The sequence below is a fragment of the Aptenodytes patagonicus genome, chromosome 12, assembly GCF_965638725.1.
Source record: "Aptenodytes patagonicus chromosome 12, bAptPat1.pri.cur, whole genome shotgun sequence".
NCBI lineage: Eukaryota > Metazoa > Chordata > Aves > Sphenisciformes > Spheniscidae > Aptenodytes > Aptenodytes patagonicus.
Window position 1 is genome coordinate 12,619,176 of NC_134960.1, and position 27,006 is coordinate 12,646,181.

General features: G+C 55.6%; 1 protein-coding gene across 14 annotated transcripts in view; it reads left to right on the forward strand.

The window, feature by feature from the left end:
- Positions 1-3,965: 3,965 nt before the first annotated feature.
- Positions 3,966-27,006, forward strand: part of ABLIM3 (actin binding LIM protein family member 3) — a 57,083-nt gene continuing 34,042 nt past the window's right edge. For 8 of the 14 annotated variants that reach the window (XM_076349877.1, XM_076349881.1, XM_076349884.1 and 5 more), the window contains exon 1: positions 12,699-12,745. In XM_076349877.1, coding sequence (XP_076205992.1) covers positions 12,727-12,745 — 19 coding nt within the window. In that variant the 5' untranslated portion in view covers positions 12,699-12,726. Of the gene's footprint in view, positions 4,329-12,682; positions 12,746-27,006 lie in introns of those variants that run through there. The other 6 variants (XM_076349879.1, XM_076349880.1, XM_076349883.1 and 3 more) reach the window with 4 other exon arrangements.

The following is a 27,006-nucleotide window of genomic DNA, read 5'->3' on the forward strand; positions in this document are numbered from 1 at the left end:
GTTCATCTCCATCATCTGGAAAGTAATTCTGTTATCACTAGAAGAGCAAGTCTGGCTTTGTACCAGGGCAGTGGGCAGCAGCATCTGACCACTCCTGACTTTACTTCTGCCAGATCCCACCTCACAGGGGAGGCGGGGGACAAGAGAAAAATGGGTGGGGAACTGCCCAGTGCTGCAGAATTTCCTCCATCTCATGACACAGACCATGTGCTGTGATATAATGGGGTCTCCAGACCCTTTAGGCTTCTCTGCTGCCTTTTGGGAACATTACAGCCCCAGACTTACAGGCTTTTTTTGGAAAATGTCACCAGCTTCCGATGAGTCAGAGTCCTGCTTCTCTGCAGCCTGCCCAGTGCTCCACGCGAGGCGTCAGGCTGTGCTGCGCTGCGCTGGGGTCCCTGCGGGCATCTCGCTGCCGTTGTTTGGACTTAAATCTTTTTGCTGAGAAAGGAGAACCTTTCGCTGCCAGCACACATGCAGGCAGCTCTGCCGGGAGCTCAGGCTGGCAGGGATGCATTCAGGCAGCTGGTGCCTCTGGGACAGACAGACACATTTGTGCTATGGCACCCTGGAGCAAGGGCTGCAGCTGGGATCTCTGGCCAAGGCATTTCCACTCCTCCTGCAACTGTGATTCACAGGGCCCAGCAATGAAGGTTGTTCACCAAAATGACTACCAGTCAAAGGGGAAAGAAAGTGGGCGAAAAGCCTGGGGCTCCTACAGAGAGACCTCTGAAAGCTGTTCCATGTGACTGTATGTGTGTGTGTTTGCAAACATTTATGTATGCTTCTGTCTGTATCTAGGTGTGCTGAAAGGGATGCTATGGCTTCAAGTAAAACAGAAATGTCAGAGCTAAGGCTGCTGCTGAACCGTCCCTCTATGCACTTTGAGGGCAGAGATGCTTACGTGACCTTTTAACTCTCTGACCTCTCCTAACCCTGTCTCTCCTGGCCTTGGGACCTGCTATCCAATATTTCCCTCGCATTCCCCTCTCCATTCCTCACCTGGTCCCCAAATCATGCACGAGTGAGGAGGGATCCCCTTCCCTGGGGCTTTCCCCTGGCACCCCGCTCTGCAGCAGACAGCAGCAGGACAGGGGCTGCCCCTCCGGCCCCAGGGGACCAACACCCCTTCCCAGGGACAGTGGCTAAGCGCAGCCTCAAACGGAAACGTGCGGGTGGTGGCTTCTCAGGTCACCAGTTGCAGAGGTGGTGGGCCTGATTTCTCTAAGTTCCTGGTGTTGGTATAGCAGAAGATACATTTTGAGGCCAGCTCCCAGTGATTTCACATGCAGCCAGCAACTTCCAGCTCTCCCAGTAATCAGCCAGCCAGTGTTCGAGTCAGGTATCAGGAAAGAAGAAACACAGTTATCAACCAGGTGGGGGAAGTTTGGTTCAGGTGACTCTCACAGCATCTCACAAGGCCAAGGACACAGGGATAAGAAACCCAGTGTCCAGGGAAGCCGTCAGTACAATTAAATTAAATTAGCACCTTTTTTTCTTCTGTGCTCTTACCCCATCACTACCGTGTCCCTTTTCACTGAACGATGCAGGGTCCTTCAGGCAGCAGCTTCCTCTGCACAGCCTGAGCTACGTGGTACATGCTGGGTACTGAATGAGGCAGGCGCCTTATGGGAAAAATACGCATCTAATAATTGCCATGAAAGACTGTGTTGCAATGCACAGACACAAATGGATGAAAGGAGGCTGCATTAACATCCTGACATTTCCTCATTTCTGACTTCTTGTCTCAGGCATCTCTAACACCCTTTTATGGCAGCTTTTGCAGCCAGTTTCCTCAGTCAAAGAAAAGGAAATGGGATTTCCAAAACACCCTGGGACAGCGCTGATGGTGAGGGGCTCTGACCAGTGTCCTGCACCACAGGCCCCTGCCGCAGCCTGGCCAGCGGCCAGGTCCCTGTGTGGGAGCCACCAGCTGAGTTGGGGGGGTGGCAGGGGTTTGAGCTCCCTGCTGTCAGCTCACCAGTGCCAAAACCCAAAAATCCCATGATGGGGGGCACCCGATGCCCTGCCTGCCCCGGCCCCTCCCCCACAGCGCAGCTCTATGGTGCTGGGACTGTCCGGCTGGGAGGGGACAAAGGGGAAGAGGTTCTGCGCTGGTGCCCCCTGAGCTCTGCCAAAGCACCCCATCCTCCTCCGCAGCCTTCTGCAATCCCAGCCTGTCTGTGCTGGAAATTTCAAGTTGTTCTGAAGGCAGCAAGTTAACAAGATTTGGAAACCAGGTCAGCAGAAGAAGCTTAATTAGCTTGCTGAACCGTGGGGACCAGCTCACATTGTGTCTGGCTTTATTGACTCCCCAAACGGACATTATTGATACGATAGGCGTGAGCCTCACCACGACAGGGTCCTGCACTCTTCCCTCAAGGAGGGGACACCCCAGACATTTGTCAGGCAGAGGGAAACTTCACAAAGGGCCCCAAATCAGCACCATGGGACAGCCACAGCCATCCCGCCATGCTGTATCAGCAGCACTGCTTTCCCCTTGCCTGTTCCCTTCAGCCCTGCAGGGACCCCCGGACCCCTGCCCCCACTACTAGTCCTGCTCTTCCCACCCACCCGATGCCTCTGGGGAGGGGACAGAGCCGAAGGGGACAGGCAGCAGGGCTTGCAGCGAGCTGGCTGCATCACCAGCGGCACAGGCCTAGCTCACACGACCTGCTACCTGTCTTGTCCTGTCATCAGAAACATCTGCTGCCACAAATAAAACAACAAGAGAAAGGGAAAGCAAAAGGCCCTCTCTGGGTGGCACTCCAGCCCCGGGAGCGGGAGAGATGCGGCGCCTGTCACGCTGCATGAAAAACCCCTTTCATTAGCAGCAAGATCGTAGCTCGCCTCTTTGAATCACAGCGCAGCTTCTCGGGGGCTCCACAGGCAGGGCGGGCACAGTCCCGTCTCTGCTCGCACCCTGGGAGCAGCTCTGCTGGGCAAGGCTTTATTCTGATAGATAGCATATCACAAACAAAACAAGGAGCTAATGGCTTTGAAGCCCTTCCAGGAATCCTGATGCGCTGCCAGCAGAGAAGGCTGCTTGCTGATCACGAGGGAAGAGCCCCCTCTCCATCCTGCAGCCAGGTGCTGTGCAGCACCCACAGGCCCCTCCCCGCTCCCAGCGTGGGACAGACACCCAGGCTGCATTGCGTGGGACTGCCAGGACAGCTGGAGGTGGCCAGCCCGGACAGCTGCCGGAGGAGAACCTTGGCACTAGAGGAAATCCAGTTTTTCAGCATAAATTGTATCCCTCCCCACCATGCCTCTGTCCTGGGACAGCGTTTCTTTGCACGCTCAGCCACCACAGGGCCAAGCCGGAGAGCAAGCGGTGCGGGAATGGCAGCTGGTCCCACGAAGGGCTGGGTGGGAGCCCCGTGGCTAGGAGGGGCCAGCCTGGGAGCTGCGGGAGCTGCAGGCAGAGCCTCAGGCAGGGCTGACGGCAGGGCAGCGAGTAGGTCACCAGGCAGGGCAGCGCGCAGGATTGAAGACAGGGCAGCAGGAAGGGCAGGGTAGCGCGGCGGGCAGGGCCGGACCGCGGGCAGGACTGCAGGCAGGGCAGAGCAGCGGGCAGGGCCGGACCAGAGGCAGGAGTGCAGGCAGGGCAGAGCGGCGGGCAGGGCCGGACCGCGGGCAGGAGTGCAGGCAGGGCAGAGCGGCGGGCAGGGCCGGACCGCGGGCAGGACTGCAGGCAGGGCAGCGGGCAGGCGGTGCCCAGCAGATGGCGGCGGTGCCGAGGCGGTGCCGAGGCGGCGCGCCCCGCAGCCGCCCCCCGGGGCCGGGCCGCCGCCCCCCGCGCTGCCCCCCGCGCTGCTCCGCGCTGCCCCGCCCGGCGCGGCCGTCCGCGGGCTGAGCCGCCGGGGCGGGGCGGGCGGGCGGGGAGCGGCGCTGCGCGGCGCTGCGCGTCCCCCGCCGCGGCTCCACACCCCGCTATAAGAGGAGCGGCCGCGGCCGCGCTCTGCAGTGCATGGCAGCGCCTCGCCCGGGACGCCGCGGCCCCGCCGGGACCCTCCCCCGGGCCGGTCCCGGGCGTCCCCCTACCCGCCTCGCCCCCTCCCAGCCGCCGACACCCTTGACCTTGCCGTCCGGCAGCTCGGGAGCGAGAGCAGCGGCAGCCGGCGGGATAGCCGCGCTGGGTCGCGGAGCTGCCTTGGGATGCGTTAGCCGGCGGATCGCACAGAAATATTTCCCCTAGGAAGGAGAGAGGCAGCCTCCTCCCACTGACCGGGGGTGGGGGGCAGAAGAAAAAGAGGATTTAAAGAGCGTCTTTGCCCCCTTTGTTGAATGAGAAGGACAGAGGAGGACCGGCAAGATGAGCACTAGCAGTAAGTACGGCTTTCCCTTGCCTTTGCTGTGGGAATGGGGCTGGTATTGCACTGATCTGGCTGGGAGGAGTTGGAAAGAAAATGTCACAACAGGGTTGACAAGCCTAATGGGATGGATTTTTTTTTTTGTTTTCCTGCTTGCCTCTTGCTTTCTGACAGGGTCTGGCTTTGCTGGCCCTTCTTTCATGTGGGCTAAGCCATGGTGCTTATCTCCACCGAGTACTTTTCTTGGCTTGTATTTCTGGGGTTTGGAGGGCAAATCATGGACTAAAATGTCGATATGCAACATGGTGAGAGGGAGCCAGGAGCACTCTGACAGGCAGCAGTCTCACTTGCTGATGCTACTACCTACATATAAATGGACACAGGGGGAACAGCTGATGGGGAGGAGGAGCAGGGTAAGGAGAGACCCAGAAACCAGGGACCTGAGCAAAGCACAGGTGCAATACTGAAGAACGTGTACCTTCTGCAGCTGGGGATGTGGGTGTTTCTATTGTGCATGTGTAAGAGACAGGGACAGAGGCACTCATGCACTATGTATGAATTTCTAAAGAAGCAGAGCTTGGAAATGTGCTGCATAAGATGACAACCAGCACCTGGTATTAGTCTGGTTACTTCTGGTTTTGTGTCCTTGTTGCAAAGTCTGGAAAAACTGATCAGGTTTGATCAAGCCACAATCAATTTCTTTTTCCTCACTGTGACAGCTGTACCCACCTCACTAGCACGGCTTTGGTCCATTCTTTTAAAAGCAGTGAGCCCCCAGCCAAAGGAGTTGATGCTGATGGCCACCTGAGGGTCTTCCTCCTGGGATAACCTGCCCAAGGAAGGTGCCCTCCCTCCTGTGAGTCCTAGAGGCTATGTGAAGAAAGGAGGACTCCCCCAGGGAGAAAGCGGCAGTGCAGTGACTTTTCCATTGCTTGTTGAGGTTTCTCAATCCAAGGGCTTGGGGTGGTTCCCAAGCAAAACACTGTGAAAAATGCCTTGGCATGCTGTAGGGCAACAGAACAGGTGATTCCAGCTCTGTTGGGCTGTGTCAGAGGCAAGAAAACTTTCCAGGTGCCCTCTGCACGAGCCACACCTGGGACAGGAGCTAGCCCCTTCCTGGGGGAGTGGGGCTGGTGGTGCCCAGGTAGGAAACAATAGTGAGCGATTCCTACCGAGCCATGCTGGATGCCTGATAACAAAGGGTCCTCCCTCTGTCTCTCTGGGTGATGAGCTCGGCTCCGGTGCGGAGGGCTGTGATGGCACACAGTGCTCACTGGTGTCAGTGACCACAGTGGTCAGGTGGGACTGTTAAGCTTCCTCTAAGCCAAATTTGACAAAGGAGTGTTGGTTCCTTTTGGGATTCCTTTCCAGCTCTTAATAGCCAGCTTGGCTGCTGATAGTGATAAGGGCTGCTTATGGCACTGGTGTGTTATAACTATCTGATTGTGCCGCAAAACTCCTTTACTGGGTCCTCCCCCACATAGAGAGAGGTGCCAGCAAACCAAATATGCTGCCTGCCTGTTGCTCTGACATGACTCACAGGAGGAGGCCACCAGGCAGGCAGCGAGCGCAGAGCTGGGAGTCTCCTGGGAGGTGCTCCTCCTTCTGCCACTGCCTTGCTCTGTGACCTTGGGCACATCACTTGGCTGTGCCTCAGTGTCTGGATTTGCCAGCAGCAGGCTGCCACCGTGGCTCCTGCCCAGCCCTTTGGATGGCTTGCAATCTTTGCCTAAATATTGCCATTACCTCTTTCTAAGCAGCCTTGTGTTTTAGTAAAGATTTGGGAACTTTGTAACATCTGCTGATCACTTCCTATGCTGTGGGTTGATTACTTATGGATTACTTATAGTCCCTTTGGGACCACACCTGGTACAAGGGCTGTGCAAATCATGCAAGGCAGTGGGCTCTGCCCTGTTAGGCTTCCAGACTTTTTCCCAGTAGCTGAGGGACTCAAAGCAGGGCTTGCCGTACCCAAATGCTGGCTCATGTCTGTTCTTAGCAATGGTACAATCCTCTCCTAGTTGGTTCTGACAGCAAGGCATGCGGTACGGGGCCATCTCATCCGTCAGCATGTCCTGTGACTGGTGTGAATGTTGCCAAAAGCTGTCTCTCCCCTCTTGCTGCTGCCTCGCCCAGCTCTGCGCATCCCTACCCAGCCTATATCCCTCAGGTCCATGTGCCTGTGAGGCAAAAAAAGGAGCCCGGGAGCCTTGTGTCAGTCTCCATGCCATCTCTATTTCTCTCCACTGACGCTACCTGGCAGTGACCTGCAATGGCTTTTGCAGCCCTTTGCTAGCAGCCAGTGGCTCAGGGGAGCTTGGTGCCACTCGTTGGTCAGAGGCTTCCCAACCCTGCTTGCAGCTCTGCCTCCGAGGCATGGCCAGCTCTGCTGCTCTCTGCATTGATTTTGTTTGCTTGTTTTCCCCCAGCCCCTGTAGTGACCGAGGGCTCGGATGTGGTGGGATCCAGCCAGCAGACTTGGCTGCACTCCAGCCTCCCCAGTCTGGTGTCGCTCCTGGTGCACAGGACCCTACCTGTGCAGATGTGAGGAGAGAGGGAGACATAGGAAGAGGAGGAGGATGGATGATGAAGCCAGACTGTGCATGGGGTGATGACGTACAGGTGTACCTGTGGCTGCAGGACCAAAATTTTGGGACTGGCAAACCAGAGATGCGCAGCTGAGGATAAAATACCGCCATGTAATCTGTGAATTCCCACCACTCCTTTCCATTTTACTTGGTGCATTTTGATAACACTTCTATCCTGTCTGAAGCTGATGTGAGGCAGGAAACCTGGGGCTGTGGGCCACGGCTGGCCTCAAGCCATGCTGTTGTGCAAAACTATCTGAGGCCTCCGGGGAGCTCTGTGCGGTATTTGCCGGGCTGTACAGGTGTATCTCTGAAGATGCTTTGTGCACAGCACACAGGAGTCTTGCCTGCCCTTGCTGAGGGGACAGGGGTTCGCTTTTCACCCTGGTATGGGTCCCAGGGTTGGAGGCCTCATGTCATCATCTCTCCCATGATGCAGGGAAGGCAAAACCATATGGAAATCTTGCTTTTAAGGTGAAGAGGAAAAGGCCCTTGATCTTGGGTGTAAACTCATATCCTGAGGCTGCAAAGCAGACCAGGTGGCCCTGAGGGTGCAAGGGTTGTGCTGGCTGGGAAGGTGGCCTCTCCTCTTGGGCTCACCAGGTGTGCAGCGAGCATTTGGAGGGCACAGTGTTGATATTTACATTAGCTATGCTATTTGTACCTCCCACTCTGGTTAGCACTGCTAATTGGTTGCAAATGAATTCATACATTCATAAACAGGTCTATCAGTGCTGCTCTGCATTTCCATTGAAGCTGGATCCTGTAGTACAAACCCTTGCCCAAGAGAACATCCCTCAAAATCACGCCCTGAAATCCCCTACATTCTGGGCTCAACTTCTCCCTCAGAAACTGGCCTGGTGCAGGGAGTTTAACGTAACCAATGCTGTGTTTGTGCTCATTAAAAGGCAAAGGGTTGAAGCTGTCAACTGCCCCAGGGATTTAAGACTCTCTGAAATGATTGTGAATAATCCCTTCTGCTGCTTTGAAGATAGCCATCAGGTTTGGGTGCTGCAGGTCCATGCAGTGAGTATGGCCTGTGAGTAGGGGTCACCCCAGTGGGACCCATGGGCATTTGCACATTGTCTCTTTTGGTCCAGCTCTGTTGGTGGGAGGGGGGCTGCTGGAAGTCTTGGCACTGGTCTTGTCAGGAGCAAGGTGCCCCTTGTTGTTATGGGCCACCCTGGTCTGAGCAAAGACATGCACAACTCCTGGGGGAGGTGAAACCCCAGCGAACTCCTGGGTTGAACCAGGTTTGGCAGGCTCTGGGTCAGTGTTGCAATGGGTAATTGAAACTAGTTCACAAACTAGAGATCTTCCAGACTCCCTTCTGTCTCCAACATGCACCCTGAAGAGGGAGACCAGGCTCTGTCCCCATGGCAAGTTAATTCAGGGTGGGGGGGATCAGTACCACCTATCCCCCCTCCTCTTTCCTCTGAGCAGCTGACAGCCTGTCAGAGCATGGAGAGCTCTTGCAGAGGGTTTGGTATGCGAAGTGGAAAGTTTCCCGAGACCATCCCAACCCCTGGCACCTCTCAAATTCCTGCTTGGAGGCACCCCTAGTCTCAGAAAGCTGGGGAAGGAGACAAGAGGAAAGGCTGGCCAGCTAAGCATTTGGGCAGGAAGGCTTCATGACAGATACTGATGAATGCAGCATGTTTGCTTGGTTATTTTTGTCTTTCCTAAATCATGCTCCCTGCTAGGTGGTGATCCACTAAGCATAATTACCCAGTAATCTCTAGGCACATGTGGTTACAAGGTGTTTACCAGCAAACTCTATTAAGCCCCTGTGTAATTAAAGAGGAATCACATGGTGCTGCACATCTCTGGGAGCTCCAGCTCTGCTCTGTACAGCTCATCAGGCAGGGTGATTCACCAGGTCTCCCCACCCAGTGGGGTAGGACCTGCTGAGGAGGACATGATGTTTCTCCTGTGTTCAGAAGTGCAGTGAACCCAGAGGGATCAGGCTGTTGGTGCTATGAGCAGTGTTAGTGTCTTCCTTGTGAGGAGGCTCTAATTTTTGCAGGGGTGACACCAGGCTTGGGGGGGTTATGGTACAGATGAGCCTTTTCAGTTGTAGCACTCATGGTTCCTGGTCAACACTGCTTCCTGTCTCATCTTTGCAATGCTGGAGGCTGCCACAGGCATGCAGTGAGCTGGGGACAAAGCACAGCTCCAGTGAGGGAGGACCCAGCAGAAGGAGCACCACTAGAGCAGTGGTGCTGCTGCCTAGTCCCTGGGTGCTTGGTGAGATGGGCTCTGGCTCTGGGTAAGCCCTCATGCTCCTCACCCCTGCTCCCCCAAGAGCTGCTGGACAGGCTCTTCACATGCAGTGGGGAAAGAGGCAGGTCTCCAAGCAGAGCTCTTCCTTCTCTGGCAGGTTATTGTGGAAGATGCTTGTAGGAGGAGGAGAGCTTTCAGAAAGGCTGGAGTAGACTCAGAGTTCAAGGTATGGGTGCGGGTGGGACAGAGAAGAAAGGAAGGACACAGATGCAAGAGATAAAAAGCTACCTTCCTAGTATGTTCTCTCCAAACCCAGCCATGAATGCTACCTAGCATTCATGCTTCTCCAAGGAGGGCTCTAGCACTGCGTTTTGCAGAATTTGGGCACCAAAGTGAACTTCAGGCTCTCCACCCACATCTTGGTCCTCTCAATTAACACCCAAGCCTGACTTTGCTGCCACAAACAGCCTGATATAAATTGTCCCCTCTGTTCTCCTGGGCAGCCTAGCAAAGGGACAGTCATCCATTGCATTCACTTTGGTGCCAGAAAATTCAGAGCCCAGGCAGCTTCTCTCTGTCCTTAGGCTGGTGGACGGACTCTGTCCTCTCACCAAGCTTCGTTCAGGCTCTCCTGCAAACCATCTTTCTTGGCAGTTTGCCCTTTGAAGAGCAGAAGCCATGGAAAGTGGTCCTGCAGGCCAATGAAGTGCATGCTGTAAAGTCAATTGAAGCAATTGAATTATTTCAAGGGCCTACCATGCTCTTATAAAATAAATAGCAAGTTTTCTAATGACAAAGTGATGATTGGTTTAGCCAGATAATTGTATTTGTGATGCCAGCAGGCTGGACTAATGACAGACTGTCCTGTTAGCAGCAAGGAGTCAGTGTGGTGCTGCCTTTGCTTTCTGCAAAGCTGCGAAGGAGTGAAGGCAAACCCACCAAGTTCCTGCCAGACCCTGCAGTCCTATCATGATGGTGCCACAATGAAGCGGTTGGAACATCTAATTAGATATTTTTAGACTAAATACATCAGCGCCTCTCAGTTGTGAGCACTGCAGCACCTCCAGAAAGCATCCTGGGGTAAGCTGGTGATGGCAAGGACTCAGGTGGAGAGTGATGGGGGAAGGAGAGAGCTTTGCAGGATGAAAGGGGACTAGGAGCGACCACAGTAGCTGTAGGGAAGGCAGAGCCCAGGTCCAGATGTCTCAGGCCCAGGAAGTTTGCTTGTGAGCAGCTCAGGGCAAGCGCAGCAGGGTGACTGGCAGCCTGTAGCAGGAAGGTGGTTCTTGCTTGGAGGACACATAGGCTGCCCCAAGTCCTCCTGTGCCCAGCATCTCTGCCTCTTGAGTCTGTAGCCTCAGTAAATCACTGGGGAAGTAGAAGAGCTTGAGTGCACTGATGCACATGCCTTCCTTTCTAGAAAAGGGCTGTCTGAAGCTTACAGGACCAAACTGATCTAGCATGGCAGCAAACTCGGGTGCGCAGTTCTCATTTATTTGATGGCGGCTCAGGTTTTTGGTAGGCCATAGTTTATACATGCATTTTTCAGTTTGGGTATAGTCTTCTGAATGCTTTATCAGTATCAGCTGTAATCCCTGGCCTGGGAATTGATGTGCCTTCTCTGCTGCCTGGGGCGGAGATTTGAAAGAAAAAGGAGCTGGTACTATGGTTTCCTTATGCAGCCTGTCTGACCTTCCTTTCTTCTTACCCTTTCTACCCTGGCAAGGTCCTCTGAGCCCCAAGCATCCACTTGTTCATGGACATTTTTGCTCCACTTCCATTTTGAATCATCTTTTTTCTGAGACTTGGACAACTAGGAAAGTCCTTGGGGGGGAAGGTTTCTCTAAGAAACAGGACAGCGTAAGAGGGGAGCATGTGCTTGAGGGTTTGAAGCCATCCTGTTAGCTTCTGTGTTCTTTCTTGGCAACAAGTGGCACATTTTTGGAGAGCACTACACTGCTGTGGGGCAAGAAAGGCTTTGCTGGTGCTGTGCCAGCTCTGGAGCCCTTCCTCAGCCCAACTTGAGTCCATTGCAATCTGAACTTAAGTTTCAGGGTTTGACTTGTTCTCACAGTAGTGAATTATATGATTGTTTCTCAGATACATGCAGCTAGGCTGCAGTCTGCTGCTGGATGAGACCAGCATAATCTAGACCAGGACTTGAAGTGTGAGCTCCCAAAGTGCACATACCAGGCTCCGCAGTACAGCACCCCTTACAAACACGCTTGTAGCATCTTGCTTGTGAAAGCACGTTGCAAGGCTCTGCCTGTCCTTCTGAGCATCTGTGTTTTGTACTAGTTGACCCTGAAGATCTTGCTGCTTTTCTCCTGGCATCCATCCCCCTGCCAGCCCTGGGGACTGCTTTGCACAGAGGCATCCCAGGGAGGACTGCCCAGCCCAGGGGCGCTTGCTTGTGAAGGGGAGCTATTTTTAAAGCAGCTGAGGGACCAGGTGGGTTGTTCCCTGCCTCAGCAGCACTTGCTGGGACATGTCGGGTGCTGTGGTGGGGATCTTGCAGTTGCAGCTGCTCCCCAGCCTGGATTCTCAGCGGAGGCAGGGAGGGTCCCAGCAGGGTAGCCAGCCCAGGGTGGCTGTGTTTCACTGCAGGTCAAGGACTTTTTCCTGCTAAAAGCTTTAGAAGAGGAGGAAAGAAAGCTGGGTGTGTAAACCCATTTCTGTTCCACATCAGGAGCTGCAGCCCTTCCAAGCCCCAGAGCTGTGTCAGAGGGGCAGCTGCCTACCCCTAGCAGCCCCTCTCTGAAAGAAGGGGCTTCCTTGCCTTGGCCATGAGGCAGGGCTGGATCAGGGCTTGTCTGTCAGCTGCTGCTGCCCTGTCTGTCTCCTGCTGCACTGAATCACTGAGTGCTTTTCCTGGGTAAAATAACCTCTGGCTGGCTTGGCCACAGTGGTGCCCGGCTAGGGCAGTGAGTAGCTTTCCCAGCAGGCTGGTGTGGCTGCAAGGTTTGCATCAGCTGGGATGCCTCTGCGTGACTACACGAGCAAACAGGTCTCTGGGCTGCCAGGAAGGACCTACAGCAGGTCCCCATGGTTCGTGCTTGCCCTGCAAACTGGAGATCAATGGTCAGGTGCTGAGTACAGCAAAGGCATGGAAAGGCTTTCCTTGCCTGGCCCGAAGAAATGGGGGCTGGGGCAGGCAGAGGTCCCAGAGCCCCTCCGGAGGTGGTGCAGACCCCGCTCGCTCTCAGCACCCAGCTCAAATGCAGCCTATGTAGGGCAGCTGCCTGCGCAGGGCTGCAGGAGCCAGGTCCGGGCGGCGCTGGGCAGGCAGCGTGCTGTGCAGCTCGGCACCGGCTTCTCCTGCCGTCCGAGCAGGCAGCTCTGCTCCGGATTTTCCCTCTCTCTGCTCGTATCGCAGCAGTCCTCAGAGTGTGATAGAGTACAGGCTTCCCCGGCTCTCGTCTGCGCTAGCACAGCCTCTGGTCTGCGCTCAGATCACAGCACAGCGCCGATCCCTGCAAACCCCTCCCTCCCTCCGCCTCGGCTGCCCTGTGCTGTGCCAGGGGCTGTGCGGTGTCCCTCCCCATCGCCCCGCTTCCCCCTCCGCCTCAGCACCTTCTGCATCAGCTCCCGGTCCTCGGAGGATGAAGAAGGTGGAGCAAGGTAAGACGAGCTCCCTCTAACCTCCTACGTGCTATAAATAGCCGTGTCACCCAAGCATTGTCTGAGAGTGATGTGACCAAGTTCGGGCTCCTGGAGACCTGCTGCCTCCGTCGCAGACAGATCCAACACTTGGTCAAAAGGGCTCTGGCGGGTCCCGCTGGTGACACAGAGTGTGTCATCGCATTAGCGCGCTGCGGGGCACCTCTCAGGTTATGCACAGCCTAATCCTATCTGGCAGCCGCTGAGGCTGGTGTCCTGCGGCTGGGTGAGCGTGCCCACACCTCGCTGGCAGTGGCAGCCAGACAGCCTGCACCAGGGAGCCTTCCCCTGCAGTAAAGACTTAGCAACCTGCCTTCGGCTCTTGCTAAGCTGTGCTGGGGTGCAGGTGGCAAGGGGGCGTCTTTGGTATGTGCATCAGGTCTCTGGCCAGACCTTTGGGAGGGAAGGGGAAGGCAGCTCTTCTGTAGGGAATAACCATATCAGGGAGAGAAAAGTGGTTTATGTGGTGCTGATGCAGTGCCTGTGTGGTCCCTGAATGCTTCTTCACTCCCTCCATCCAGGCTGGGCTGGAGGTTGGGGCTGATCAGGAGAACCTTGGTCTTCCCTGTCTATCCAGGCTATTGCTAGAGATTCAGTTCTTGGGGCAGGCTGTGCCTTTGGAGGGAGTTTTGCTGGCAGCACCAATGTATCCCCCACCTCTTGACCATCAACCAGCATGGGAACCAAGCAGTATAGCAGCTTACATGTGCATGGGCATACAGGGAGAAACACAGCCATCTTCTCAGCAAGGAAGCCCTCCTTCATCTGGTGGCAGATGCTAAGGCACGAAGCTGGATGATCCCCACCTCAGAGCCTTTTATTCAGTGATCAAAACCATCCCTTCATACACCCACAGATGCTACTTGAGAGGACTTGCACTGTTGCCCCACTATCTGGCCCAGCTGCCCCTTGGGAGAGGAGTGGGTTGGACCTTACCCTTCCCCTCTGGGATGGGAGGTGCCTGGCAGTGCTGCCCTGGGTGAGCTGGCCAGGGAGAGCTGAGGGACCAAGCGTGGATGTTCTCCCCTCCCCTGCTTTTGAGAAAAGAAGTCACTGCCTGTATGTGTGAGTTATGTGGTGATGACGGCTTGTGATGGGTTACATATAAAATCCCTCGCATCCCTGAGGATGCTACCAGTTGAAAGCTTTTATGGCATTTAAAAAATAGCCACAGAGGGGGAGAGAATGAGAAGATGGATAGGTAGGTGGATCCCTAATAAGGAGAGAAGAGGAAACAGCTAGAGAGGGAATGGAAAGATTTTAGTGAACGGCATGGAGTGATTACTGAGGGAGGGGGTGGTGTGGTCATACTGAGCCACTGAGCTGCATGCCCAGCGGGAATGGGAAACCCTATAAAAAGCCTGGCTGTGAGCTATGTTACTTCCACGTGCTGTGGAGAGGGATGGGGCTGTGGAGAGGGGAGAGCATCAGCTTGGGCTGTCTCTCCTGTGGGTGCTCACTGTGTTCTACAAGTAGCCGTTAAAAATAATCCATGACTCTTGGATGGCTGGCCTGAGCTGGCTGCTGCTGTTCTTGCATGATTCCCCGAACAGCTCTAGGCTCATCTGTGCTCCTTTCCTGCCTCGAGGCTCAGGCTGACAGCCTTGCCTGGGAGCTGATGGATGAGGTTGGTCCTGGCCCTGGCTTTCCCCAAGGTGGCCTTTCCCACCTGGGCTGTGCTCCAAGAAAGATGCCGAGAGCTGCTTCTCTGCTCTGTCTTCTGGCTTTCTGCTGCCTGACAGCTTGCAGCACCCGGAGGCGAGATCTGGTGGTGATGAGTCTGGGGCTGTGGCTGGGTGAGGGTGCACTTCCCCAGCGCCTGGCTGGAGCCACGGTCCCAGAGCCGCTGGCAGGAGGTCCCTTCAGCGGGACAGCCCTGCTCTGCCTTGCATCACTGCCAGCACAGCATCTCCGCGGTCCTGGGAAGCAGCTCCAGGCCCTTCCCTGTGCTTGTGGCAGCTCTCCCCATCACTCAGGGAAGATTACACGGAGTGTCTCCAAGAAATGCTAATTGCTTTGGCTTGCACTTGGTACAGCAGAGCCACCGAGCACTCAGAGCTCTTAGTCAGCTTAGAGATCTGCCAGATCCTTTCTCTCCTTCCCCCTGGAGAGCTGGTGGAGGTCTGCTGTGTCTGTTGCTGATCCCCACATCCCTGGGCCCCAGCTGAGCTGCAGGCTTGCACCCAAGCTGGCCCAGGCCTGTGGTCCCAAATACCTGGTGGCACAAGGCACAGTGTGCTCTCATCGGGGTGTTGTGGCTTTGGGTGAAACACCCCAAGCTCAGCCCCCAGCAGGCACAGTGCAGGATCAGATGCACCCCTCATGCTGGAGGAAGGGTGGCTGGAGAGACAACAGGAGTTTCCCATCCTGTGGGATGAGGATGGAGCTTGTGCTGCGGCAGAAGCTGTCAGCGCTGTGGCAGAAGCTGTCAGCACTGCTCTGCTGTCTGTCCTCCTGGACCCTTCAGTTGCTGCTGCCCACCCCTGCTCTGCCACTGGCAATTAAAGCTCTGTGCAGCCAGGCTTGTTTGGTGCAGGCTGCTGGGAAGTGTTCCTTGGCTTTGCCCCCGCTCGAACTGCAGGAAAAAAAACCACTGCTAACAAGACTCCTCTGTCAAACTTGCCAGCCTGTCACATCCAGGCCGTCTCCCTCTTGCTTGCTTTCTTGCCTTTTTTTTCTTCCTCATCAGCTAGGCAAATACTCAGGAAAGCAGAGTCTGGTGATGGGTTAGCCCTGCCCAGCTCCAGGCTGGGGAATGGCGAAGCCGGAGAGCATGTGCTGCCCGGTGCTGGCCTCTCGCAAAGGGTGGCCACTCATCTGTGCGCTGATCTCGCTGTGTTTCTCAAGCCCACAGCTTTTTTAATGCTGTAGCACAGTAGCTGAAGTCCAACCCCAGCCACCCTCTGTGGGTGCTGAGGTCTCTACCCTGCCTCCTTTGCCAAACCCTGAGGCAGCCCCTAGCCTGGGGAGGGTGAAGAGGTGCTGCCTGCCCTGGCTGGCTTCTGCTGACTCTGAGGAGCTTCTCACCTGGTCTGAAATAACTTCTGGAGGAGCAGTGGGTGGTTCTGAGCCAGCAGCACAGTCCTTGCTGGTGAGTGCCCGTTACCTTCCCCAAGGCAGGGGCTACCCCCAGTCCCTGCTCCCACCTTGCCTGCCCCTTGCTGGGCTGCTGTGAGAGCATCCTGCGGGCGCGTGGCAGAGCAAGGGCTTGCCAAGAGAGGTCATCTGCGGCTGCCCCAGCCCTCGCTCCTTGCTTGGCTGGTCAGGTGGCATAAAGGGTCTGGTTTGGGAAATAATTCTGTTCCTTTGCAGGCAGTTTTTGGCTCATTTAAGCCAAAAGCGTGCACAACAAAGCACATGTTCATTTTCCCCCACTGAAAGGGGACTTGTTCCCTGGAAAGTGCCAGCTCTGCTGGGCCTGTTGATTGCCTGTTAATTGTCACTAATGAGGAGCTGGGAGATGTGGCTTCCAGAGGCTGTTGAGGACAGACTGTTGCTTTGGCTTGGGAGGGACATCTCAGCAGGGAAGGGAGCCGTGACCTTGGCACAGGCAAGTTGAGCTGCATGAATGGGTTTGTTACCAGAGAATGCCCCGATTCCTGTGCCTATGGCATGGGGTGGCAGTGCTTAGCCCTGACTCTGGAGTGGAGAGTGTGGAGGGTTAAGAGGATCTCTGGTGCTTACTGTACACAGATGGATTTATTTAATATATATATAGCAGGGAGGTGGGATGGGGAGGGCTAAACCCACCCTGTCCGGGAGGGAGGGTTAAATCTCTGTGGCTGACCCATGTCGGGAGCACAGGGCTGCTGGGCAGCAGGACCTGATGCCAGGGCTTGGCCGTTCGCCTCCAGCCTGATGGTTGAAGGCTGTTTTTTTTTTTTCCCCCAGCCCTGATGAAAGGCACCAAAGGCTTTTAGCAGGAGACAGCCACGTCTGCCTGCCTGCCGCTTCCTGCGCTGGCAGCCCCCCCCTCCTTTTGAAGTCGGAATTCTGGGCATACGCAGGAGCCAAGGGGAGCACAATTGTGGGAGGGAGGAGGGGAGAGGATTACGTCTGTGCTGAAACCCCTCATATGCTCATGGGAGTTTATTGTTCTAGATGTGCCTTGTCCTACTGCATCCCCCATTGTCCCCGGCCCAGTTTGTCCTTGCCCAGCACTGAGCCCTGCCTGGTGCCTCTTGGCCCCATCGCTGGGCCGCCCCTTGTCCTACCAGCAGAGGCTCAGGATGTGGCTGGGGGGGGATGTTAAGCCCCCTTAGACAGTGTCACACTGTGAGCACCGGTGCAGAGGTGTGCTTTTATCTGCTGAGACAGCCCCGTGCCGTGGATGGGTGCTCCTCTCCCACAGCAGCAGCTTTCTGGGTGCCCATCGCCTGCTGCCCTGTTCCAGCTGCTCCTGTAGCATCTGCGCTAATTACTTCAGTGGTTTCTCTCATCTTCTCTTTGCTAAAATGGCTGAGCTGTTTCACCCAGTGCTTTTCCTGGGAGTTTTCTCAGTTTTTCTCCTGTTCCTGCCAGGCTTTCATGTACAGCTAGCCCTGCTGACCACTTCCCGCTCCCCGGGTACCTGCTCTGGTCCCCGTGATCAGTGGGCTGAGGCACCACCCCAGCACTTGCTATCTGCCTGCAAGAGGCTGTTTCTGTGTTTACCGTTCAGCGATCGCGAGGGTGGCTCAGCAGAGGGGGAGCTTCCCTTTGGGATTTGTTATTTCATTAGAATAAACAGCCAAGTGGGATGTTATTTTCCATTCCAGCTGAGAGAGGTTGTAGTTGCTGCTTTTTGACCCAAACCCTGATGTCTGTTTTTTAATTCTCTGCCTCTAATGAAGTGGGACGGAGAAGCGAGAGTGGAGCATGCTTTGGCAGTGGATGCAGCCTGTGTTCTTGCAGTACAAGGGCTTATGTCAATGTATTTGTGGTTGCATCTTTGCCTCCTACTCTGATCTTGGGTTAGGGGTTCAGATGAGCCTCAAGCCATGCAACAAAGTGTCCTATGTCCCCCGCTGCCTCCACGCTCCTTTCACAACCAGCCATGGAGGTGGCCCACCACTGAGGGGTTGGGAGTGGCTATTGCTCTGAAGGGCCCTGTGCTCCACTCGAAAGTCTTGGTAGTCTGGCCTCCAAAATGCCTTCTTGGGGGCTCAGGGGACACAGGCAGGGAAGTAGCAGGACAAAGAGCTAGCACAGCTGGGCTGAGAAATGGGCCTGGACCCCAAAACTGGGGTGCAGTGGGGAGTGGGAGTGTGGGCGGCCCTGAGCTAGCATGCTGTGTGTGATGTGCTGTGACCCAAAAGCTGGGCCAATCCATCTTTGCTAGTGGAAGAATGAAGATGCTGAATAACCTGGCCACAGACACTCATCTATCCATCACCTTAAGGGTCTCTTCAGTTTGGGGTTTGAGAGCTGCCTCAGGGTGTGGGCAGGGCTCCTTGCAGTCCCTTGGGTCTCTAGCAGGGTGCTGCCTGCCTGCGCTGCAGCAGGACGTCCCGCGGCACAGCCTCAGGCTGCCAGCCTGGGAACTGGCAGGGGGGACATGCTGTGTCCTGGAGGGACCCTTTGCTGGGACAGTCACAGCGGGGCCGACAATGTCTCGGTGGTGCACTCAGTGCACACCCTGGGTCACCTTGCTGAAGGTTGTCCCAAGGTGAGCAGCCTAAAGGCAGCTCTCTTCCTCTTCCACTACACCTGTGCTTTCCCACCCCATCGCTCCTTCCTGCTCCAGCCTTCGCTCCATGACTTTAGACTGTTTCCCTTTCCTTTTTTCCCCCCCTCCCCCCCGCCTTCTTCTCTCTTTCCTTTTTCTCTCTGTTTCTCTCCTGTCAGCTTTGTTTGCCCCAGCTGTGTACCAGGGTTGCCATGGTGACTGCCAGAGCATCTCTGCATCCCGGAGTAGTGGTCCTGCGCTTGCCCTGGCCATGGGGAGTGGCAGGGCACCCTCCTGCCCCTCAGAGGGACCAGCTGCCCCCTCCTCCCAGGGATGGAGGTCCCTGGGGACATCCCAGCAACACATCCTGGTGTCCGGGGAGAGGACGGGTCAGGGCACAGGGTGGCCCTCGCCAGCTCAGGATGGGGCTGTGCAGCACCTTGTGCAGGGGGCTGGGGGAGGCACTGGCAGGGCTGGCTGCGTGGCACAGCTTTACTTGCTTCTTGCTGCCAGAACTGTTAATCTTCAATAAATATGTTTTTAATGAGTGAGCGCTACTTAAGGAAAATAGAGGAGCTGCTTCAGCCCAGGCAGTCCCTGCCAGCAGAGAGGAATATAAAACTGTAAATAAGGAACTGTACTCTGTTGCAGGACACATGCACATTGCCTCTTGCTCTTGGGAATAAGCTTCCTCTTCCCGTCCTAGGAGCCATGCTATTTCTTCTCTTGATATAATCACCTGTCGCCATGCAAGTGACTGCAGTGACTTGACCTTGCCTTGGCCAGGCTCAGGGCCCTGGGGTGCAAATCTCCCCATGTCTTTGGGCAAAGTATCATCTGGATCCTAGATCTAGTCTTTGCCCATGACGTGGAGGACTAAGGCTGGCAGAGGGGACTTGGATGCATCCCCTGGCCATGGTCTGGTGGTGGAGGACACAAGTGGAGACATGGTTTGGAGGCAGAGTGTGGCTTGTGGCTTTCTGGTGCTGCTCTGCAGACAACAATATATCTTTTCAGTATTTGTCAGAGCTTCTGTGCCCCTTTCATGAGATAATTGGGATGACGTGTTATTAGCTGATTACTGGGGAAACATATATTTACTGAGGATTTATTCTGGAAACAACATTAATCTCCTGTATAGTTGCTAAACCCCCATAAATAATCTGATTTTTGATAATCAATTGCTATTGCAACCCCTCCCATAAATCTCAATTAAATGCACATTTAATTCACATAAAGTTGCCAGATTTGCTTGTATGTTTCTGTCCTGCTGTTTGCCTCGGGCAGATGTCTGTGTGTGTGCTAGCTCAAGTCTGTCTGTCAGACAGCCCGAAACCAGAATATGGTTTGCCAAGGCGGAGCAGTTACAGTAACAGCAGCAGTCCTCTCCCATGGTCCTACATGGAGAACCCAGCACATCCCGGCTTCCTGCTGCCGGAGCTGCTCAACCACAAGGGCTTCGCAAACATCACTGTGCAAGGCCCTTCCCTGGCTGTTGTCTTTGTGCTGGGGTTTGCAGTGGGGGGAGCAGGAGCAACTGTAGGAGACTCCGCATCTGGAGCAACCTGGGCTTGCCCAAGGCGCACAGGCGTGGGTGTGCTTGGGGAGGGGCAGGGAGGAGAGATGCAGTTGCCGAAACCCATGCAGAGGCTTTTGACAGCGCTAGTCTGGAATGGAAACTGAGGTCTTGTTGGGCTTCGTTGGGTCCTGACCACCCTTGGGCCAGCTGGAGTGACTTTTCAAGCCTTAGTGCCAGCAGGTAGGTTGGAGGTGGAGGAGGCGGAGGCATGCTGCAGGGAGGAGGCGGCTGGCCCTGGACTAGTGGGATGTGGTGCTGCCAGCTTCCTTCAGAGCTGGAGGGAGATTCCGGGCATCAGCTGGGCTCTGTTTGTTGTCAGGATCACAGTTTTATCCTCTTGTTTTTGCAAATAGGAGACAGTTAGCTGCAGTGGTGCACACCCCAGAGAGGGCAGAGAGAGCTGGGCTCATTGCGGCAGAGCTCTGGAGGTGCTGGTGACGTGGGTCCCTGCCAGGGGACCAGGCAGCAGCATGACAAACCGCCTGCCGCCTTTCATGGCGTGGGGTTTTGGCCCTCACCTGTGCTGCTTGGGTGCTGGCCCCTGCAGCTGCAGGGACTGATGCTCTTTGGAGCGCAGCCTCCCACCCCTGCTGCCTCTGCTTGGGTGGTGGGAGTGACAGCTTGGGCTGTGACGATCTTGGTGATGGGGACCGTACTAGGGGAGCCATAAAAGAAATGATGAAGCTGTTCAAATTGCTGGGAAGACGTCGTACTAAGATCTCCTCCTGAGCCTGGCTGGAGCCCAGCCTGCTAATTATGGTGGTAGGGGAAATACACAAACATACAGATGGCAAGAAGAACAAAAACTGCTGTCTTTTAATATCGAAAGCTCAGTTTCCGACCAACTGAAACCAACACATGGCAGAAGCTAAACACTAACAGCTTTGGGTGAGACTGGAGCACCTTACCAGCCTGCGCAGGAGCTTTTTGAGCCCTTGCAGAGCCCAGAGGGATCTGCCTCTCCTAGGGCAGTGGGATGGATCTGAGCATGCAGCAGCTGCCCGTGGAGGAGTAGGGAGGCCAGGCTGCCGTGGTGGCTGGCCATGCATGCCTGCATGAGCGCACACCTACGTGTGCTAGGAGACAGCCACAGGCAGGGCTTGCAGCTGCAGGCTGCCAAGGGCCCCACTCACACTGGCTCTGCACCGGGGGTGGCCTGTGACCGCTCCAGCCTGCTCTGTCCTGGGGACTCCTTAGTGCACCCCTGCATTGCAGGGAGGGATTTTCCTCCCTCTGAACCCACCTTTTGCCTCTGCTAGGTGGGTTGGGACAGTGTCTCGCAGAGAGGCATCAGACACTGCCATCAGGCACTTGTCACCACTGTTGGCCAAGCCCCTCATCACTGTGCTCAGGGGTGCTGCTGGTAGGGGACCATCCCCTCCAGGTTATCTTTCTGTTGACCCTTGCAGTGCCAAGGGGCTGTGCTCTTCATAGCTTGTAAAAGGTGCTCTGTCCAATGAGGCTTTACCCTAACCGCAGGCGCTAAGGATGGGGTGGGTGAGATGAACATCAGGCAGCAAAGGGCTGGTGACATGGTGTTTTCGAGCACTGTCCTGAGGAGCCTGTGGCTCAGTGTGCCTGTCTGATGCCTTGCGCCATCCTGCAGTGCTTGTGATGCCTGAAACCTGTTGGTGGCCATGGGGCTCTCCCTGGCATGGTGCTGTCCCCCACTGCACCCCACCATCCGCACAGCCCTGGCACCTGCTGTGCTCCCCTCTCTGCCACCCATATGCACGGCCAGGTGTCTCAAATAAGCTCCATGGGGTGTGGGTACAATCTTTTTATGACCACTTAAAGGCTCCATTTGCTACCTTTAACAGAATTAGAGTGGGGATCACAGTAGATTAAGAAAAGCGGTAAACACCCTCTTGTGCTGCACGGCTCTTGGCTGCAGGGACCCCGCTGGGGCCGGGATGGCTGGGGTTCGGCTGAGCCCTTCTCTGAAAGAGGGTTTGCATGGTTTTTGTGGGATGGTCTGTATTAATTGACTGCAGGTGTACATTTTGTCTCCTCTGACCCCATGGTTTGCAGGCAGCTTGATTGTTCAGCAGGGCTCCAAGGGGATGTGGCGGTGCCCTTTGTGCTGCAGCCCTGGGCTGTGTTGGCCCCCTCCCAGGAGCACAGCTGATGAGATTCCAGTTGTTTTAGAAAGCACCTTCCCAGGATATAAGTGTGGATAGAGGAATTTGGAGCCTGCTGGGGAAGCTCCTGATGGTGTTTTGCCGCCAGCCCTGAGCCGTAATTCATCCCCTGGAATGGGACTGGCTAGGGGGTGGCTGGTCTTGAACCTCCTGTCCCTTTGAGCACGTGCTGATGGCATTGAGATTGCTCTGTAACATATACCCCTTCCATGCATCCTATTTATGGGGAGATTGTCCCCTCTGTGACGCCAGGGCTTGCTTTGCCAGCTGTCACCTCCAGTCCGAATTCCCTTTTCATTGCATTAATATCTATACAGTGTCTCTGGATAGAGATTTGATTTCAGTTCCTTCCCTGGAGTGGAAGGAGTTAAAAATAGCAAATCCAACACCCCTCATTCCCTGGCTATGACGCAGTTTCCCAGGTTGGAGTTACAATGCCAGCGTGAATATGGTTTAAAATAAAACAAGTGAGTGTACTGCACTCTGCAGAATAGGAGTACAAGCTCCAGCCTGGAGAAATGGCATGGAGGAGTCTCCAGTCTTCTAGCCTGTGCCTGCAAAAGGCAAGAATTTCTCTTCCTTGCACTGCTTGTTTTGGCCAGATAAATGATGCTATACACAGAGCGATTAGTGGAGTAATACAGGAGGTATTCAGCTCATCAGGGAGTCAACTGATCGCAGAAGAAACCAGGAAGAAATTAGCTCAGTGCATTATGGTTTGGGGCTGTCTTTCTAGAGCATCACGTGCAGACCACCTTGCCAAGTATCAGCTGGATGCTAAACTGAATGATCAGGGCAGAGAGGTGCTGGACTCAGCAACACTGTGGTCTCTCTGAAACAGCAGGGTGCAGATGTGGGGCTAACCAGGTGGATCCTTTCCCAGAAGTGGGTACCAGACTATGTAAGCAACAGTCTGCTGCAAGGTGGCAGGTTGCCAACCTGGCGCTCTCTCATCTATCGGGGCTGTTTCTCTGATCTGGTATAGAAAATCCTAAATCCCCACATTTTTCACTCTCAGACACTGCCCTAGTTTAAAAATGCTGGCTCCTGGCTTGCTTTGTAATATTTTAAATATAGCATCCTTTATGTTTTTGATGTATGCACCATATGGTTTGAAAACTGCAACAAAATCTATTGGGCTTGTGGGTGGAGGTTAAAGGGAAAAAGCATTTCCATACGGGAAGCCACAAATACAAAACACAGCAGCAAACAGAAAATCCCTCCGTGCATCAGCCAGAAATAAGCTCTTTTCTGTCCTGGCTGTCTCCGGCATGTTCGTGTGCGTGCGAGGAACCAGCCTGAATGTTTCCATTGTGTCAGCTCCTGTCCCGGACACCCTGGCACTGACTCCAAGGCCCAGTGGGAGATGCCACCGTGTTGGAGACCATCTGACAGCTCCTTTGCCCTTTTCCTTCCTCAGAAAGCCCCTTTGCTGCTTTCTAGTTTTGGGTTGTTTTTTTTTTCTTTTTCAGCTGGGACGGATCCCTCCTGCTAAAGCTTGCCCAGGCTGCGGCATCCCTGGCTGGTGGCAGTGGGTGGGCTTTGGCAGCGGAGGGGAGCGTCCCCCTGGGCTCCCTGCACTCCCACGCAGCACGGCCTGCCTCCCAGCATTGAACACAGACTCTATTTAGCAAGAAATTTGGCCTCAGCAAAATGATGAGCTAACTGTTTTCATCTTTTGGCCAGGACCTCAAGTTTAGTCTCTTCTACCATGCACATCTGGCACCCCTTGACTCTAGGACCCAAGGGCATCCTCTTGCATGGACCCCCCAAAACCTGTCCAGCCTGGTTAGAGCAGAAAATAGCATCATGGGGGCTGGGTCCAACCTCTAGCCGAGGCGTGCTCTTCCTGCTTTCTTGCTGTCTGAGGCTGCTGGGTGAGCTGTTTGGCTGGCTGTAGCTCACCCACTTGTCATGCCTCATGAATAAAATCCGGGGGAGGAGATGGGCTCTGGCAGGTGCCTGGCTGCCAAGCAGGCTGCCTCCCTTGAGACCACCCTGCCAGGTCCCCTCCCCAGCCAGCATCACCCCAGGTGAGCAGGAGAGAGGCTGGGGTGGCCAGGGGCAGCAGTGGGGCTGGTGGGACCCATGTGGCCGTTGGGTGGCCCAAAGCTCCTGCTGGGGGTGGCAGCTCTGGTTTGGCCCCACACTTGGAGGATCGGTGGGATGCAGTGGCCACGTGTACTGAGGGAGGGGGATGTCACAGGATGGCCACAGTGGAGGAGGGGATGTGGGGAAGGCTTTTGTATTTGCTCTTGCTCTGCAGCATCCCATTGCACTGGAGATTTGGGGCTGGGACTGTGCATTACCCCATGGGGCGTGCATGCCCCAGGGATGGCAGGGTCCAGCAGCAGGGCAGAGGGAGACTGCTACCAAGGATTAGGCTCTATGCTGCAGCATGGTATCCTCCAGAGAACGTGGCCTCAGGTGGTCCTCCTGCACCTTGGATCCACAGAGGGTCACCAAGAGCAGTCATGTGTCTCCATAACTGCTCAGGTGGGTTTGTGCTCAGCCAGATTCCTGTCCCAGGGTAGTCCCCGCCCCAGCCCTGCTTTGGGACCCAGGCAGAGCTTGAGCCATGGATGTGCGATGTGTCTGTGTGCAGGATGCACTCATCTGTATCACGCCCCCTCGCTCATACACAATTTATTTGTATCTATAGCAGCTCAGGCAAGATTTTTTAAGCTGAACCAGATGTAAGGATGAAATCCCATCTTCAGCCTCTCGGCAGGGATCCCTCCTCACCCGCCTCAAATAAACCTTTCCACAGCCCAAAATGCTGATCTCAGTGCTGCACATCTGTCGGGAAGGCGGCGGACAGTGGGAGTGGCGGCAAACGCCGGTGGCGGGAGCGGCCCTGGCTGCGTGCAGCAGGCAGGGGATGCCTCCAGCTGCGGGTCGGGGCTGCGACGCTGCAGAGAGATGCGCGTGGGGGTGAGAGGGCAGGAGCGTGTTTGTTGGCTCTTGCCATGTCCCTGGCCAGATTGTTATTGGTTTTGTGCGTAAAAGGGTGGGTTTTGTGCAGCGTTGTAGGAGCTTGGTCTCACCTCTCCTGGCAGGTGCTGCGAGGGCTCTGGGTCTGGAGGGCTGTGACCCCCCCGGTGCAGGGCTGGGATGCACAGCACGAGGTTGGGGGCTCTTGGCAGCTCCCCCCCAGCTCCTGCATCTCTGCGTCACCCTGGACTTTGCTCCTGCTGCTTATTGCTTCATCAGACCTCCTAAATTGCGGCTGACCCTCTGAATCGAGAGGCAATCCCTCAAGAGAGACCTGTTCTGCCTTTCTGGGCCCGGATCCAGCATCTTAACAGCCTCCCGAGTGAACAGCTGATGTGTGTGCATGCAGGCATCTGCTTGGGGCGTCCGAGTGCGTGTTTGTCCTGCGGTTGTGGGGCACCTCTGTCATCTCCTGCTGGGGTGAGGGGGAGAGAGAAGAAGCTCTGAGCAGTGCGTGTGCTCTGGATTCAGCCCCTAGGGATGCCTGTTTGCTGTCTGCATCCTCCATCTCTCCTTCAGCTTACACACACATGCCTCTCACCCCCTCTCCCCCATGGCTTTACTGCTCCATTTTTCTTGAAAGCAAAGCAAATCGATAGTTGTCTGCACTCCTAGGCAGCTCTATGCCGCTCCCCAGCCCTACACCAGCTTGTGCTGTGCAGCCTGGTGTGCTGCCATGGTGCCCTGCCCGGCTGCCAGCTCTGCACTGGCTCAGTGGCAGTCCCTGCACAGCTTGGCCAGCTCCCAGACCATGGGTGGCACTTGGGCTCCTGACCCTGACCGTGGGAGCTGCAGAGTGCTTTGGGGTGTCTGAATCAAGCCCTTTTCGGCCCTGCACATCCTGTGAGGAGTGGCTTGTGGCACCAAAGTCACCAGGCACACAAGCTTGGGCTGAAAGTGCCTTGTGCAGGGACCTCAGCATGGCTGTGGAGAGCCCAGTGGAATTGGGATCTGGTCTAGCTGTGCTGCAGTGATGCCCCGGGGCCCTGGAGGCTTGCTCATGGGGCCAGAGCAGCTCTCATCTGGTTCCCTCCACCCCTGCTGTACCTGATACCTGTGCAAGCCAGTGTGCTTTCCCAGCCAGGCTGCTCTTGCAGGGAGTGGGAGACCCGGCAGAGCTGGCAGCACAAGTCACCTCATAGCCGTCAGGGGATGGAGACACGTATCCCACATGCTGGGGGAAGCACCTCACTTCCCAGCACGGCCAGTCCCAAGTTGCTGGTGGGGGCTTCATACCACTGCAGTGGATCTGGATAGCAGCTGGATAGCCAAATGCTGGGGAGCTGCACTAGCAAGGAGCAGTCCTGCTCACCCCAAAGGCATGCTTGGGACTGCCATGGTCCTCGCTGGTGCCCCGCTGAACACAGGCTCTGGCAACCAAGAGCCTCAGCCACCTCTGGGCACTGCAGCCAGGGCTGGCCATGCGGATGGCTGCCACTCCCCAGCTTCACCATCAGTGCAGCTCCCCCTTCACTGGGCTATTTTGGGACTCCCTCTCACCCCCTTGTGTCAGAGCGGGGCGTGAGCTTCAGGGCTGTGACTAACTAATGTCCTCACAAAGATTTTAAGAAGAAGAAGGAAAGTAGCCTCCTGACTTGCAGAGGTGCGGAGCATCCTTGCTCCTGCCTGGGAATGGGGCAGGAGGGGGCTGCTCACAGCTATCCTGCCGGAGCCACCCCGGGGCAGGACCCAGCACCAGCCCTCTGGCACCTGGGGACTGCCATGCTGTCCCCTCCTGTTCGGCATAACTCCCTGCTCTGGGCTCACCACAGCTCCTGCCTTGGGCAGCCATGCATCTCAGCCATTATTAATTAAAATGCAATCTATCCTTTCTCTTCCTCTCCCCAAGACGCCAAGAACT